The sequence below is a fragment of the Chiloscyllium plagiosum genome, unplaced genomic scaffold (assembly GCF_037043375.1).
Source record: "Chiloscyllium plagiosum isolate Xiang-an unplaced genomic scaffold, Cpla_swu_hap1 HiC_scaffold_16, whole genome shotgun sequence".
NCBI lineage: Eukaryota > Metazoa > Chordata > Chondrichthyes > Orectolobiformes > Hemiscylliidae > Chiloscyllium > Chiloscyllium plagiosum.
In genome coordinates, this window is record NW_028270154.1 from 52,529,899 (window position 1) to 52,546,294 (window position 16,396).

Here is a 16,396-nt window from a genome sequence, read left to right on the forward strand (position 1 = left end):
TTCTCTGTACTCTCGTTATCTCATTCCTGATGGCTTCCCATTTTCCAGCCGTCCCTTTACCTGCGAACATCTGCCCCCAATCAGCTTGTGAAAGTTCTTGCCTAATACCGTCAAAATTAGCCTTCCTCCAATTTAGAACTTTAACTTTTAGATCTGGTCTATACTTTTCCATCAGTATTTTAAAACTAATAGAATTATGGTCGCTGGCCCCAAACTGCTCCCCCACTGACACCTCAGTCACCTGCCTTGCCTTATCTCCCAGGAATAGGTCAAGGTTTGCACCTTCTGTAGTAGGTACATCCACACACTAGATCAGAAACTTTTCTTGCATACGCTTAACAAATTCCTCTCCATCTAAACCCTTAACACTATGGCAGTCCCAGTCTATGTTTGGAAAGTTAAAATCCCCTACCATAACCACCCTATTATTCTTACAGATGACCAAGAACTCCTTACAAATCGGTTTCTCAATTTCCCTCTGACTATTAGGGGGTCTATAATACAACCCCAATAGGGTGATCATCCCTTTTTTATTTCTCTGTTCCACCCAAATAACCTCTCTGGATGTATTTCCAGGAATATCCTACCTGAGTACAGCTGTAATGCTATCCCTTATCAAAAACGCCACTCCCCCTCTTCTCTTGCCTCCCTTTCTGTCCTTGCTGTAGCATTTGTATCCTGGAACATTAAGCTGCCAGTCCTGTCCATCCCTGAGACACGTTTCTGTAATTGCTATGATATCCAGTCCCATATTCCTAACCATGCCCTGAGTTCATCTGCCTTCCCTATTCGGCCCATTGCATTGAAATAAATGCAATTTAATTTATTAGTCCTACCTTGTTCTCTGCTTTGTCCCTGCATGCCCTGACTGTTTGATTTGCTTCTGTTTTCAACTATACCAGTTTCAGATTGATCTCTTTCCTCACTATCTCCCTGGGTCCCACACGCCCACCTTACTAGTTTAAATCCCCCTGAGCAGCTCTAGAAAATCTCCCTGCCAGTATATTAGTCCCCTTTCAATTCTGGTACAATATGTCCTTTTTGTACGGGTCACTTCTACCCCAGAAGAGAGTCCAATGATCCAAAAATGTGAATCCTTCTCCCATATACCAGTTCCTCAGCCACGCATTCATCTGCCCTATCCTCCCATGCCTACCCTCACTAGCTCGTAGCACCGGGAGTAATCCAGATATTACTACTCTCGAGGATATCCTTTTTAAATTCCTGCCTAACCCTCTATATTCTCCCTTCAGAATCTCATCCATTTGGTTTCTTGTATCATTGGTCCAATGTACAATGATCTCCAGCTGGCCCCTCTCCCCCTTGAGAACATTCTACACCCTCTCTGAGACATCCTTGATCCTGGCACCAGGTAGGCAACACACCCATTCTGATTTTTCACTGCTGGCCTCAGGCTAGACAGTCCCCGAACACAACTGATCTCTTGGCAGCCGATGTCTCAATACCAGAAACTTGGCTGTTCGTGCTACATTCCCCTGAGAATACATCACCCTCTACATTTTCCAAAACAGCATACCTGTTGAAATGGGGATAGCCACAGAAGACTCCTACACTCACTGCCTACCCATCTTACCTTTCCTGGAGTTAACCCATCTATGTAACTGTATCCGCAACTTTATTCCCTTCCTATAACTGCCATCCATCACATGCTCTTGCCCTTGTAAGTTCCTCATTGCTTCTAATTGTCTCTCCAACCGATCCATTCAATCTGATAGAATTCATAAGCAATGGCATTTATTGAAGATATCATCCTCAGTAACCTGTGAACTCTCCCTAGATGCCCACATCCGACAAGAAGAGCATATCACTCTACTAAAGCCATTTTTGCTTCTTCCAACCTACACCCAGAAAACAGGGTCTTCCTCCTCTGCAAAACACTGCTCCAGGCTAGCTTAATACTTATGGCTTGTATTTTTAAGTTTAAACAAGAGACATATCTCAATAAAACATATAAATCAAGAAAGAACCGACTCTACTCACTACTGCAAACTTTCTGTAGGCACACTTAAAAATATTCACTTATCTGTTTCTGTGCTGTGACCTTTCCCAAAGAGGTGCTTCCAAGATCAGTTGTGAATTTCACTGTTTGTTAATTTTCCCAAACCCACTCTCATGTCTAGCAATACATGAATTCAAACGGCAAAGGCAGTAACTGCACAGGTTCACTGCTGTGTCAGGGAGCAGTGTGGGTTTCTTTCTCTCTCTCTCCTGCACTGACCTCACCATGTGCTGCCTTTGTCTGTTCCTCTCCCTTTTAAAAATGCCATTGTTTTGACTTTTTTTCTCCAAAGTTCCAAAACAATGCAACAGCATATAAACAGTAATTGCTGCTCCTGGAATTTAAGGAAATCACCTCCAACACTTAAAATACCTCAAAAAAAGGAGCAGCCTGTTACAGCCAGAAATTTTTCCCGTCCTCCATCTTGGATTACCCCTTCCTGTGACATCACAGCCAGAGATGCCACAGGTAGCCTCCTACATTCAAGATTAAGGCCTTTAATAACATTCAGTTATTCAAAGCTAGGATCAATAGAACGTTACATTTTTCAGCTGTCTCTATAGTATTTACAAAGGCAATCAGGGTGGTGGATTAGCAGGCTGAGTGCCATATTGGGTTGGGTACATAGTGAGGCAGTAAGCCAAGTGGGGCAGTGAACTGAGCAGGGCAGCAAGTAGCACTGCAGGCACAACCATAGATACCTATCTGTGGAGGGTGTGTTTCTTATCATCGCAATGTCCTAGGTACTCTCAAGAATATCAATTAAGCAATAGTCACCCTTGACATCAAGACAATGCAGCAACAAATGTTCAACAAGTGCTAACAAAAACCCATGACTGACCTGTGCCTTCTTGAAAGAGGTCAGGAGAACTCTCTCATCCCATCCAAAGACAGCACCTCCAAACAATTTATCACAAGATACACCAATGATTACATTTGATTTTGAAACATTCGCTTAAAGATAAGGTGACTATCACTGAGCCAAGTGGCATATTGGTACCGAAATTCTAAATGAACTCATTTTTTAATGAGCCACTTAAATTTTATTAGTGTCTATAGATACTGTCACTCATTTAAAGTATTTAAAATCACTCATTCATCAACAAATTAGAAAACACTCTCCTATTTTCTGAAACAGAACACTGCAGATTTGTTTAGGTTTACATCTCCATACCTTACATTGGAAAACTTGTCGTCACAAGATAGAAATACTTTGGCTATGGTTTTATGTGGCATATCATGTTTCAACTGAAAATCATCTTCAAGTGTTTGAACAACATATTGCAGGAACAACAGTCGATCGTTCTTGGTCACAGAATGCTTCCTGTGAGGATCCTTGAGGTGCACAAACATAGAGGTCACATAAGATTAGACTAGCACAGGAAAATAGCACAGTTCACTGACTGTAAATTGGCACAGTTCAAAACTGCCCACTGCTGTTTATTAATTATTAGGATATTATCATGTCTAATAATCCAGGTTTGGTCAGCTCCTTTCCAGTAATCAGATATATTAGGAGAGAGATGGTGGCATACAGCAATATTACTGAAATAGTAATCTAATGCTCTGGGGACATAAGTTCAAATGGGAACTTCAGCTCAATGAATATAAGGGAATGTAAGGCTAATCTCACAAATGGTAACCATGAGAACTATCAAGTTGTTAAAAACTTTTGGTTCACATTAGAGAAGAAAGTCCACATCTTTACCAGGTCTGACTCCAGACCCTCATCAACATGACTGATTTTTGACTGCCTTCTGAAACAGCCAAGCAATCCAGTGAGTTCAAGGCTCATTAAGGATGGGCAATGAATGCTGGCCTTGTCAGTTACACCCATATTCCATAAAACAAAAAAAAACAGAAACCAATCAATAACTCTTCATACTGGCAGCAATCTCTTTAATTCTCAGGGTGCCAGCTTAACAATCAGCATAAAAAATATATTACCGATATATTTTCAGAAACGTCCTAATGAACAACTCAAGATTCCAATGAATAAATTTGTACAAAATGCTTTTGGCCCACTGCTCAAATTGCAAATGCTGCTTTAGGGTTCATGGTAGATATTTAGTACAGATATATTCAATAGTATTAATGCTCTTGACTTCTGGGAGTGAAGATGACTAATGACCAAATTGAGTGCCATTTTGTTCATATATATATTAACTACTAGACAATCTAAGTAACTGGATTTGGAGAAAAACACGGAATAATTCTCCAGAAACACAATGTTTTTGGCCACAATTTCCAGATTTCCAGGTCAAATATGCTGAAAATATTCTGTGCAGAATTTCCATTTCTTACATCAGTTGCTTGAATTAAAGCAACTGATGTAAGTTCTTATACTTTTAATAGCCTGGAGTCAGATTTGTACAGCTTTTACCAGGATGGCCAAAAGGAGAAACAGTGGCTAATTTGTGAGGAACTCCTCAGGATTAACTAATCCAATGTGAATTTTATCTTTCTACTTCAAAATTACACTTACCACATGTTTACTTGTGGTCACTCACTCCCATCAGGGAGAGTGAAAAAGGACTCCTTTGTTGGATTAGTGTGTATATTATGAATTATAATATACTGAACTATGCCTACTAGATACTTCCAAGGTTTGTTTCCAAAAGATTAATAACTGTCCATCTTAAATCACCACCAAACCAAGTTAACAGGTCATTTATGATTAATAATGGAAATTTCCATACTGGGTCATCTCATTTGGGGCTTCAATGTTTCTACTACACATGCCAATATTTGGGCAGTTTGTGAATGTTAGGTTTGAACTTGTACGTGATGGCTCTACATCGCCTCAGGGTGTTATTAAGTACACTGTAACTCCTGCTACCACAAAGGAATTGTTACACAGGCCCAGTCAGTGCTATTTCCTGGACTGGAGCACATGGTCATAATAAACAGGACCAGGGAAAGGTTATTTGGCCGCTCAAGCCCTGCTCCACCATTTAATAGGATCATGGCTGATCCAACATTATTCACATCCACTTTCCTGCCCCTTCCCTGCAAACCTCAATTCCTCTACCGATCAAGAACTCCTGCAGTTATAACCACAACATGGCACTGTTGTATGCCCACTGCACCTTTGCTCAACTCTTGAGGTTTATCATCTCCCGCTCACTGCTCACGCCCCCAAGTTCTCTATTCCTGTGTAGCAGCAGCAAACAGAGTCATTTAACTATGTTATACATTCAACCTTTAGCAGGAATACTGTGACAAATGATACTTTAACGCATTAGGACAGAAGTAATAAGTGCAAAATAACTGAAAGACGTGTAAAGAAACACAAATGACAGACCATTTTCAACCATGGAAGTATGTAACAAAAAGTAAATGATTATGGATGACAATCCTAAAGGAATTGCTGAGCTTTCCATTTTTATATCAATGATTGCCTTTACAAAAGACAGATCTCTGTTACCTTGTCCTCCACATGATAAGCTAAGAGGTTCCAGTCCCACTGCACGGTGGAAACATTTGCAGGATGCAGCCTATTTAAATATAGTTAAATACTTGTTAGTTTACTTTACAAGTCAGTCCACATGCCAACAGATAAAAACAATGATTCACAAATAACATAGCACAGCAGTTAGCTCAGCATAGCTCACAGAATTCAAAAATGGAATTTAACACATACCTTTACACAAATATTGAAGAATGGACCAAATGGTGAAAACTGTTGAAAGAAAGGCTTTTCTCTAATGATTTAATGGATGAATACATGGCTGGTGTATGCTGAACTTAAGCCCTCATGCTTTTCTACATCCTGCTTTTTTAAGAGCTTCATTATCTCTGTAATCGCCTCCAGCTCTATAACCGTGGCAGATAATCACACTTTTCTAATTCTGCTTCCGGAGACTTCCCTGATTTTAATGGCTCCAGCTTTTACAGCCACATTTCACCTGCCTGGAGCCTAAACTCTTGAAGTGTCTTCCGGAACCTGCGTGCCCTTCTATTCTTCTCCCCTCGTTTCAATGTTCCTTCAAAACTACTGTTTTCATCAAACCTTTGGTTATCTAACCTAACATTGTCTTATATGGTTTGGTAACAAATTTAAATTCATGAAGTTCTTGTTATGTGCTCTGGGACTACTTGTTAAGTTAAAAGTGCTTTATAAATGCAAGGCTGTTGTTAAAGCCTCGATTGTTTACCAAGGTTTTGGTCACCTATCATAGGGTCATACAGGAAGGAAACAAACCCTTTGATTCAACTCATCCATGCCAACCAGACATCCTAAACTGATCTAGGCCTATTTGCCAGCATTTGACCAACATCCCTCTAAACCGTTCCCATTTATTTACCCATCCAGATGTCTTTTAAATGTTGTAATTGTACCCACTTCCACCACCTCCTCTGGCAGTTTGTTCCATACAAACACCACCCTCTGTGTGAAAACGTTGCCCTTCAGGTCCCTTTTAAATCTTTCCTCTCTCACATTAAACCTACGTCCTCTAGTTTTGGACTCCTCTATCTGGGGAAAAAGACCTTGTTATTTACTCTATCCATGCCCCTCATGATTTTATAGACCTCTATAAGGTCATCCCTTGGCCTCTGAAGCTCCAGGGAAAAACAGCCGCAGTCTATTCAGTCTCTACCATAGCTCAAACCCTCCAATCCCGGCAACATTCTTGTAAATCTTTTCTGAACTCTTTCATGTTTAACAATAACCTTCCTTTAGTAGGAAGGCCAGAAACGAATGCAGTATTTGAAAAGGGCCTCACCAACGTCCCAACTCCTTTACTCAGTGCACTGACCAATTCAGGCAAGCATGCCAAACCCTGTCTACGTGCAACTCCACTTTCAAGGAACTATGCACCTGCACTACAGGTTTCTTTGTTCAGCAAACCTCCCCAGAGCCTTGCCATTAACCGTGTAAGTCCTGCTCCGATTTCCCTTACCAAAATACAACACCTCATATTTATCTAAATTAAACTCCACCTGCCACTCCTCGGCCCATTGGTCCATCTGATCAAGATCCTGTTGTACCCAGGCTGAACACTGCACTACTAATTTTGATGTCATCTTCAAACTTACTAATTATACCTCCTATATTCACATTCAAATCATTTATATCAAAAGAAGCAGCAGGGGAACCAGCACTGATCCTTGAGGCACACTGCTGGTTACAGGGCCTCAGTCTAATAAACAACCCTCTACCATCACCTTCTGTCTCCTATCTTCAGGATCATTTTGATTCTAATTGGCTTGCTTCCCCCAGATTCTATGTGATCTAACTTTGCTAACCAGTCTACCATGCGGAACCTTGTTGGACACCTTGCTGAGGTCCATACAGAAAATGTCTACTGGCCTGCCTTCATCACTCTTCCCTGCCACCTCTTCAAAAAAACTCAAATCAAATCAGTGAGACATGATTTCTCACGCACAAAGTCATGTTGACTATCCCTAATCAGTCCTTGCCTTTCCAAATACATGTAAATCTTGTCCCTCAGGATTCCCTCCAACAACTTACCCACCACTGATGTAAGGCTCACCAGCATACTGTTTCCGGGCTTTACCTTGCCACCTTTCTTAAATAATGGCACCATATTAGCCACCCTCTAGTCATTCGGCACCTCAACAGTGGCTGTCGATAATACAAGTATCTCAGCAAGGAGCCCAGCAATCTCTTCCCTAACTTCCCCCAGATCCTGGGGATTTATCCACGCTTATGCATTTTAAGACATCCAGCACCTCCTTCTTGAAATTTGACAGTTTTCAGGACAACACTATTTATTTCCCCAAGTTCCCTAGCTTCCACGTCTTTTTCCACAGTAAACACTAACAAACTATTTGGTTAGTTTCTTTCCCATTTCCTGTGGTTTGACAGACAGATGACCTCGTTCCTTAAAACTCCTTAAATAATAAAAAGTTGTGGTGTTGGAGAATCTTAGCAAATATGGCATCATTTATGTAGAGAGAAAGAGAGTTAATATTTCAAGTATGTTATGACTCAACACAGAACTAGTGCAAAAAGCTATGAGGAGCACAGCGCCAGGGACCCGGGTTCGATTCCTGACTCGGGTGACTGTCTGTGTGGTGTTTGCACATTCTCCCGTGTCCGCGTGGGTTTCCACCGGGTGCTCCAGTTTCCCCCTACAATCCAAAGATGTGCAGGTCAGGTGAATTAGCCATGCTAAATTACCCATAGTGTTAGGTGCATTAGATAGGGGTAAATATAAGGTAGGGGAATGGATCTGGGTGGGTTACTTTTCGGAACGTCAGTGTGGACTTGTTGGGTCGAAGGGCCTGTTTCCATACTGTAGGGAATCTAATCTAATCTATTGTTGAACCACATAGAACAGATCAATCTTAGTTTTAATCTCTGATCAGTGTTGAGTTAGTTGATGCAGACATGGATGCAGAAGTTGAGGTGCATTATTCACTGGACTGCTCTTGCTGATTATCAAATGATAACAAGCTAAGAAATGTGCATTTGTGGACTTGGGAGGGAGGGAAACAGAATTAGGATCAACTGTGATATACCAGGCAGAAAATCAGAAGAACTAACAGGAAACAGATATTTGGATGATGAACCAAAACGTTCTCAGTAACTTAGGAAGCAAAACATCAGCTAGTGCCTTGATGATAAGAGGGGAAAAAACTAGAAGACAGAAAACTTGATCTGTCTATAATAAATTAATATTAGAAAGCTATCAATTCATTGGTTAAGAAAAAGAAGGAAGCATATGTCAGGTATAGATCGAGTGAATCCTTAGAAGAGTATAAAGGAAGTAGGAGTATACTTGAGGGAAATCAGGAGGGCAAAAAGGGGATATGAGATAGCTTTGGCAAATAGAATTAAGGAGAATCCAAAGGGTTTTTACAAATATATTAAGGACAAAAAGGTAACTAGGAAAGAATAGGGCCCCTCAAAGATCAGCAAGGTGGCCTTTGTGTGGAGCCACAGAAAATGGGGGAGATATTAAATGAATATTTTGCATCAGTAGTTACTGTGGAAAAGGATATGGAAGATATAGACTGTCAGGAAATAGATAGTGACATCTTGCAAAATGTCCATATTACAGAGGAGGAAGTGCTGGATGTCTTGAAACGGTTAAAGGAGGATACGTCCCCAGTTCCTGATCAGGTGTACCCGAGAACTCTGTGGGAAGCCAGAGAAGTGATTACTGGGCCTCTTGCTGAGATATTTGTATCATCAATCGTCACAGGTGAGGTGTTGGAAGACTGGAGGTTGGAAAACGTGATGCCACTGTTTATGAAGGGCGGTAAAGACAAGCCAGGGAACTATAGACCGGTGAGCCTGACCTCAGTGGTGGGCAAGTTGTTGGAGGGAATCCTGAGGGGCAGGATGTACATGTATTTGGAAAGGCAAGGACTGATTAGGGATAGTCAACATGGCTTTGTGCATGGGAAATCATGTCTCACAAACTTGATTGAGTTTTTTGAAGAAGTAACAAAGAAGATTGATGAGAGAAGAGCGGTAGGTGTGATCGATATGGACTTCAGTAAGGCATTCAACAAGGTTCCCCATGGGAGACTGATTAGCAAGGTTAGATCTCATGCAATACAGGGAGAACTAGCCATTTGGATACAGAACTGGCTCAAAGACAGAGGGTGATGGTGGACAGTTGTTTTTCAGACTGGAAGCCTGTGACCAGTGTAGTGCCACAAGGATTGGTGCTGGGTCCTCTAATTTTTGTCATGTACATAAATGATTTGGATGCGAGCATAAGAGGTACAGTTAGTAAGTTTGCAGATGACACCAAAATTGGAGGTGTAGTGGACAGCAAAGAGGGTTACCTCAGATTACAACAGGATCTGGACCAGATGGGCCAATGGGCTGAGAAGTGGCAGATGGAGTTTAATTCAGATAAATATGAGGTGCTGCATTTTGGGAAAGCAAATCTTAGCAGGACTTATACACTTAATGGTAAGGTCCTGGGGAGTGTTGCTGAACAAAGAGACCTTGAAGTGCAGGTTCATAGCTCCTTGAAAGTGGAGTCGCAGGTAGATAGCATAGTGAAGAAGGCGTTTGGTATGCTTTCCTTTATTGGTCAGAGTATTGAGTACAGGAGTTGGGAGGTCATGTTGCAGCTGTACAGGACATTGGTTAGGCCACTGTTGGAATATTGTGTGCAATTCTGGTCTCCTTCCTAATGAAAAGACGTTGTGAAACTTGAAAGGGTTCAGAAAAGATTTGCAAGGATTTGTCAGGGTTGGAGGATTTGAGCTACAGGGAGAGGCTGAACAGGCTGGGGCTGTTTTCCCTGGAGCGTCGGAGGCTGAGGGGTGACCTTATAGAGGTTTACAAAATTATGAGGGGCATGAATAGGATAAATAGACAAAGTCTTTTCCCTGGGGTAGGGGAGTCCAGAACTAGAGGGCATAGGTTTAGGGTGAGAGGGGAAAGATATAAAAGAGACCTAAGGGGCAACTTTTTCACGCAGAAGTTGGTACGTGTTTGGAATGAGCTGCCAGAAGATGTGGTGGAGGCTGGTACATTTGCAACATTTAAGAGGCAACTGGATGAGTATATAAATAGGAAGGGTTTGGAGGGATATGGGCCGGGTGCTGGCAGGTGGGACTAGATTGGGTTGGGATATCTGGTCTGCATGGACAGATTGGACCGAAGGGTCTGTTTCCATGCTGTACATCTCTATGACTCTATGTGCATGGAACTGGCAAATGGAGTTCAGTCTAGAGTATTGTTTTTGGAGAAGACCATCAATATAAGGAAATGTGCAACCTATATAGAGAAGGCTTGTACAACAGACCGTCTATGGCCCATAAAGTGACCTGCAGAAGGTCCTATTTGACTTGCTAAGCTATTATTCTAAACACGGCAAAGTGCAAATTTTTGCAAGGGGTTGCACCTTCAAATTACAGTCCACTTCATGACTGAGCTTATCAGCAGCAAACACAGGACAGAAACTGCCCCTGACTAGAAAAGCAGAGCAACGTGAGTGATTTCATATAGTCCAAGGCCTAGAGCCGTGGGTGTGGGTCTGAGGGATAGGGACTGGGAAGCTTTCAGGGAAGAACTAGCTGAGGAGTAGGAGGGAAGTAAGTGTCTGGCTGCTGATGAGAGTGGGAGGGTGAATGAAATGTTAAGACTACAGGGTATGTGAGAGTAATTCATATAAAATTTACATGTTTTCATTGGAAAGTAGTACAAAATCCCAAATATGATAATGCTTACTGCTTCCCACACTAATTTGACATAGACAAAAAACAGAAATTGCTGTGAAGAGAAAGCAGAATCAAGGAGCAAAAATGTTAACTCTGATTTCTCTTTACAGATGTGGCTAGACCTGCTAAGCTTTTCCAGCAATATCTGTTTTTGTTTCTGATTTACAGTATCTGCAGTTCCTTTGGTTTTAATGTGACATAGAGCAGCCTTAAAACTCAGAAGTACAATTAACTTTTGAAAACCTTTTTGACCACTGGACTCAGAACCCTGTAATAAAAGGGACTGTGTTAATTCCTTTAGCATATTTCAGTTCTGTGAGCAAAGATGAATTGAGCAGCAAGGTGATTTGTGTTTTAAAGTTCAAGGCGTGTGGGGATCTGGCTGACAGATATCCACGTTACAATGCAGTTGTTCCTTCATAATAACAGTCTCTTGTAAAGTGCAATAACAGCCTTAACTACAAAAGTTTTCTGAATATGAGATCACTTTAAATAATATGCTGGGTAAAATATGCAAACTCTGATTCATTTCTTAATTGCGTGGACCAACATTCTCAATTTGTAACCGTTGCTCAATCTGAGCAATTAAAAGGAACTCAGCCAACAACAGGCTGCCAGAAAACACTTGTCAAAGTATTTCATCGTATGAACAACTACTATATGAACACAACTTGGTGATCTTTTCAATGGATTAGTGTGGCTGTTCTTATATGTAGCAAAGTTGCTATAAAAGTGGTACCCATTCTGAAAACTGAATCAGAATGAAAAATACAACTTTAACTAAGCTACTGACTTCCCTAAAGAATGGAAATTTCTGAAAACAGCAGTCAATATTAAACAGATCTGTTACACAATGTTATGTTTTGTGTCTGCCGTATTAATGTATACATACTGTTGGATCTTCATCAGGGTCATGTAAGCAGACATAATGGTGCTGGAGGACTCATTGCCCAACAGTATCTTCTTGATTATATACTCCACAATTTTATGAGGTGGATAGTGTTGAGGAGATACAAAATCCATCAGAAACTGAAGAGTCCCTTGGGGAAAGTTTTCATCAATAGTACTGTTTATCATACTGCACTGTCTTTGGGAGATCAGCTCTGGTTCCTTGGACTTGTGTTGGTGCGTTGTTGATGAATGAGAGTTTTGGTTCACCTGCTGAAAAGGAAAAGATAAATAATAATACAAAATGAAAAAGACAAAAAGTGTTGGACAAATCAGCATCTGTGGAGAGAAACAAAGGCACGATTTCAGGTCCGTGAGCTTTAATTAGAACTGAGCAAAGATTGAACTGTAAGCATATTCAAGGAAGTAGAAAAGGGGACGACAAAAGGGAAAGCCTGTGATAGGATTGAGAAACCGACTGACCCAAGATTTCACAATGCAAAAACCAATGTGAGTGGTCACCGGAATGGTAAAGGGACAAAGGTGGTGTCCAGATGAGATGTGAACAACTATATAGCAGTCAACTGAATATAACACAAAAGGTCAGAGAGAAACAAACCAGTGAGAAAAAAAACAAGATTGACAGATATTATGATCTAAATTTATTGAATATAACGTTGAGGCGGGAGTTTGGGGAGTACTGAGTCAAAAGGCCTTCAGCTTGTATCGGGCTTCACTACAGCAGTCAATGGATAGAATGATTAGCTTGAAATAAGGTAGAAAGTCAAAATTACAAGTGACAGGAATGTAGGGTCGTACTTGGGAACTGCTGTTTCAATTAGGAGGAATATTTTGGACCTTGGTCGATGAGAACGAAGGAGGTGAACATGTAGATGTTGCATTTCCTACTCTTGCAGAGACATATATCTGAATGGAAATATACCACAGGGAAGGAGGAAGTCTTCGGGGTGGTTGAATGGAGTAGTGGTGGGAGCAGTCCTTTTGGAATACTGAAAGAGGAGGCAAGCGGGGAGGGAGATATATCTGATGGTGGCATCATTGTGGAGAGGTTCTGGATGGGAGGGGAAATGGACCACCTTATTCTTATCCTAATCTCAGGGAAGACTGGGAGCTGGAAGTGGTATGGGACAAGATGTGGTTCAGAGCTAATTGCATGTTTCGAGCAAAGCACTTTATTAGATCCTTACTTGTTCAGGAAATGGGGGGCAGGGTGACCATGGTCTCACCTATTGGCTGGACAGCCAGTAAGAGCTGGTGTCACGTGTGTTGGGGAAACCCTAACATATCAGGCACTTACGTGGCCTCTGTTGGGTCTTCCTTGTTCGGGGGGGAGATCATCTCAACCTACCCCATGGAACTCCACAATCAAACCAGACGGAGGCTCTGTTCTCAAACTTCCCATACAATAACAGCCTTGCCCTCCCCTGGTTGAATGGGGATGAGGGTCCTACATATGCATTAGCTGCCTGCTAGGACACCTCATTTAGAGTCCAGGTGGATGGCCACTCACAAGTCTTCCTGCACGATTTGAATCAGTCAGAATCAATGAATTAAAGCTTCCAAAATATTTCAATAGACAAAGAAAACTTACATATCAGAGAACACAGTTCAGACCTTTTTTGTATATTAGTGTTAAACTACCTGTCCTCAACCATTTCACTTGCCAGCAGAACGACACAAAAGAACCAGTTTGTATTTGAAACAGCAAGTTGTGATTGGGAACGTACCGCCTGAAGAGCTCGAGCAAGCAGATTCAACAGCAACTTTAAAAAGGACATTGGAGAAAACGTGAAGGCAAAATGTTTTCAGTTCAATGCAGAAAAATACATGAGGGTGGGCCAACACAAGTTGAATAAGGTGAAGAACCTGTTACTGTACTTTGTGATACCATTAGCTGCAGAGCTATTGTTGTCACAAGATTTAATCTTTATGGGACAAGAGCATTTACTCCAAAGTGTCAGTAAGGGGTGGAATCAATCAGTAGCATTTACATCTGAGAAGTTTGTGTGATGGAACTGCAGATTCAGTACAAAAGGAGCAGAAGAGGCTAAGTTAAATCGCTGTTTGAAGCATCAGTTTTGTATTCTCTTGCATTTTTGAATTCCCATCTCTTCGGAATTTTATATTTCAACAGATCTTACCTTGTGCCATTTTTCATTTCTAGGTTGCTTAACAAACAGATGTTGAACTGGTGCTCCAATGAGGCATTGAAAACTTTTTAATGTCTCTTTATCCACTGAACAATTAGAACTTGCTTCCTTTGCTTTATTTGATGTAAGCACATGGTCCTCAGTTTCCTCTGAAGGCAGATCCTGAACTTCAGATTGATCTAACGCTGGTTTAGGATTCTGCACATTGTTTTTAATTGGAGAACAATTTAATTCACTTTCACCTCTTTTATTGTGACTCTGCAGCTGCCCCCAAGGTTCTAGCAATGGCATGTTTATGCTGGGGGGAGATTGATCACAACCATATTCCAGTTCCTTAGTCTTCTGAGGTATCAATGATGGTATATCTTCAATATCTGGACTTAAATCAGCTTTAATTATATCATTAATTGTTTCCTCAAAGGTGCTTTGATGATGGTCTCCCAAAGGATCCACAACACTATCTGGTGAGGAAAATGGAATGAGTGCTTCTGGTGAAAATGTTTCCAGAGATTCCAAGTCACTATTTATACTGGTGTTACTAGAAGACTCTCCATTGCTGACAGAATCGTGAGCTTTTTGACTTGATGTACTGAGCAAGTCCACTTTTTCTGCCATGACAGGAGAATCTTGACTTTCATCAAAACCGATGAAGTCTAGTTCAGGCAATGGGTCTTCATTGATACATTTGGTGGAAACATTTACAAGCGAACCAGCCTCAGTTGTGACTTCAACTGTCAAAACAGGTGGAGCTTCAAGATCAGGTTCATCTTTGCTAGCTGTCCAACCAGAATGTAGGCCAGGAAACCGGCATCCCTCATTAAACTTCGGCAGATCTTCATCTGAATCAAGTTCGTCATGACTCAGGTTGTTTGAAACATGAGAAGATGGGCTTGTTTTTGCCTGGTAACAGTCAGTTGGACAGACCTGCATACTTCCCGTGCCTTCTCCAGCATTATTCACTTGATTGTTCACTTCATTGTCGTCATTTGTCAAATCAATATTGTCCTGAAAAATAAAGTGAAACGTTGAAGAATTTTACTTTAGATTTAAGAAACCTTTTTGCAGGAATAAAATAAAAAGCTGGAATACTCAGAAGACCAGTCTGCTTCTGTGAAAGAGAAATGGAGTTAACTTTCATCACTTCCAGGTCATCAATAACCTGAAAGGTTAACTCTGTTTTTTTTTCCTCTTTCTGCAGAATCTGATGAGTATTTTCTGATTTTATTTCCAATTTCCAGCAGAGATTGATTACAACACAAAGTAGGCCCAATTGTATCTGCACAAACTCTGTGCCTCCCTCCTTCCCAAAATTTTCCCACAGCCCAAAACTATTTTCTCTTCGAACAGCTGCAGTATCTAGCTTTTGTGTTACATCTTTTTCAGAGTTACATTCAATCTATACCTGCATGCAGACTGGATGATCTTTACTTCATAAGAAAACGTACAAGAATTCCTTGCATCAGTCAGGTGGTGTTATGATTCAATACCAATCAGATGAAAACACAACTGTTTACTCCACTGCCAGGTTTCCTGGAGTGTAAGGACAGAAACCCTTTTTCCCTGCAGCTGTTCCAAATGCAGGTTACAGAATCTGGGAACTAATTCCATGATTTAGAAGCATGTATTACAATTTAACAGAGAGATATTATACATGAAGAAGATTAGAAAGAAGCGAAGAGAGGAGATGACAAGATTTCCTATAATGTTTTGGGTAACTGATAGGTGATACACTATATCACCATGCCCACTGGGGAAATAGTAAATTCAATTTCAACTTAGTCCATCAGGCTGGAAGGGGCAAATGGACTCTTAATTAAAAGGTCAAAGATCCATCTCACAAATCCGCAATGATAAACCTGAAGATGGCGATTGATAACAAAGCACAAAGTAAACATCACCCAGCTCAGATTATACCAGAAAATAGTTTTTGAAAATCTGGAATAAAACAGTTATCTAGGGTTTTGAAACCAAACCATGTCATGAGGGAAAACGAGATTCGACAGCAAGGAACCACCCAAATCAGAAGGGCACAGCAAAGATAATGACTGTATGTTCTATATCACTTTAACATCCTGCTAAACTGAGATTCAGCATACATGAGGAGCTGCAGATTATTTCAGCAAACCAAAAATTAAAAACAAAGCTGCCCTGAGGCTTGAAG

At 41.0% G+C, this 16,396-nt stretch overlaps 1 protein-coding gene across 4 annotated transcripts in view; it reads right to left on the bottom strand.

Annotated features, from left to right (window-relative positions):
- simc1 (SUMO interacting motifs containing 1) overlaps positions 1 to 16,396 on the bottom strand; it is a 96,633-nt gene that overhangs the window by 16,067 nt on the left and 64,170 nt on the right. For 3 of the 4 annotated variants that reach the window (XM_087995384.1, XM_043703757.2, XM_043703755.2), the window contains 4 exons: positions 14,227 to 15,240; positions 12,069 to 12,337; positions 5,448 to 5,517; positions 3,195 to 3,355 (listed from right to left, as the gene is read on the bottom strand). In XM_087995384.1, the coding sequence (XP_087851510.1) occupies positions 3,195 to 3,355; positions 5,448 to 5,517; positions 12,069 to 12,337; positions 14,227 to 15,240 (1,514 nt within the window). The remainder of the gene's footprint in view (positions 1 to 3,194; positions 3,356 to 5,447; positions 5,518 to 12,068; positions 12,338 to 14,226; positions 15,241 to 16,396) is intronic. The other variant, XM_043703756.2, reaches the window with a different exon arrangement.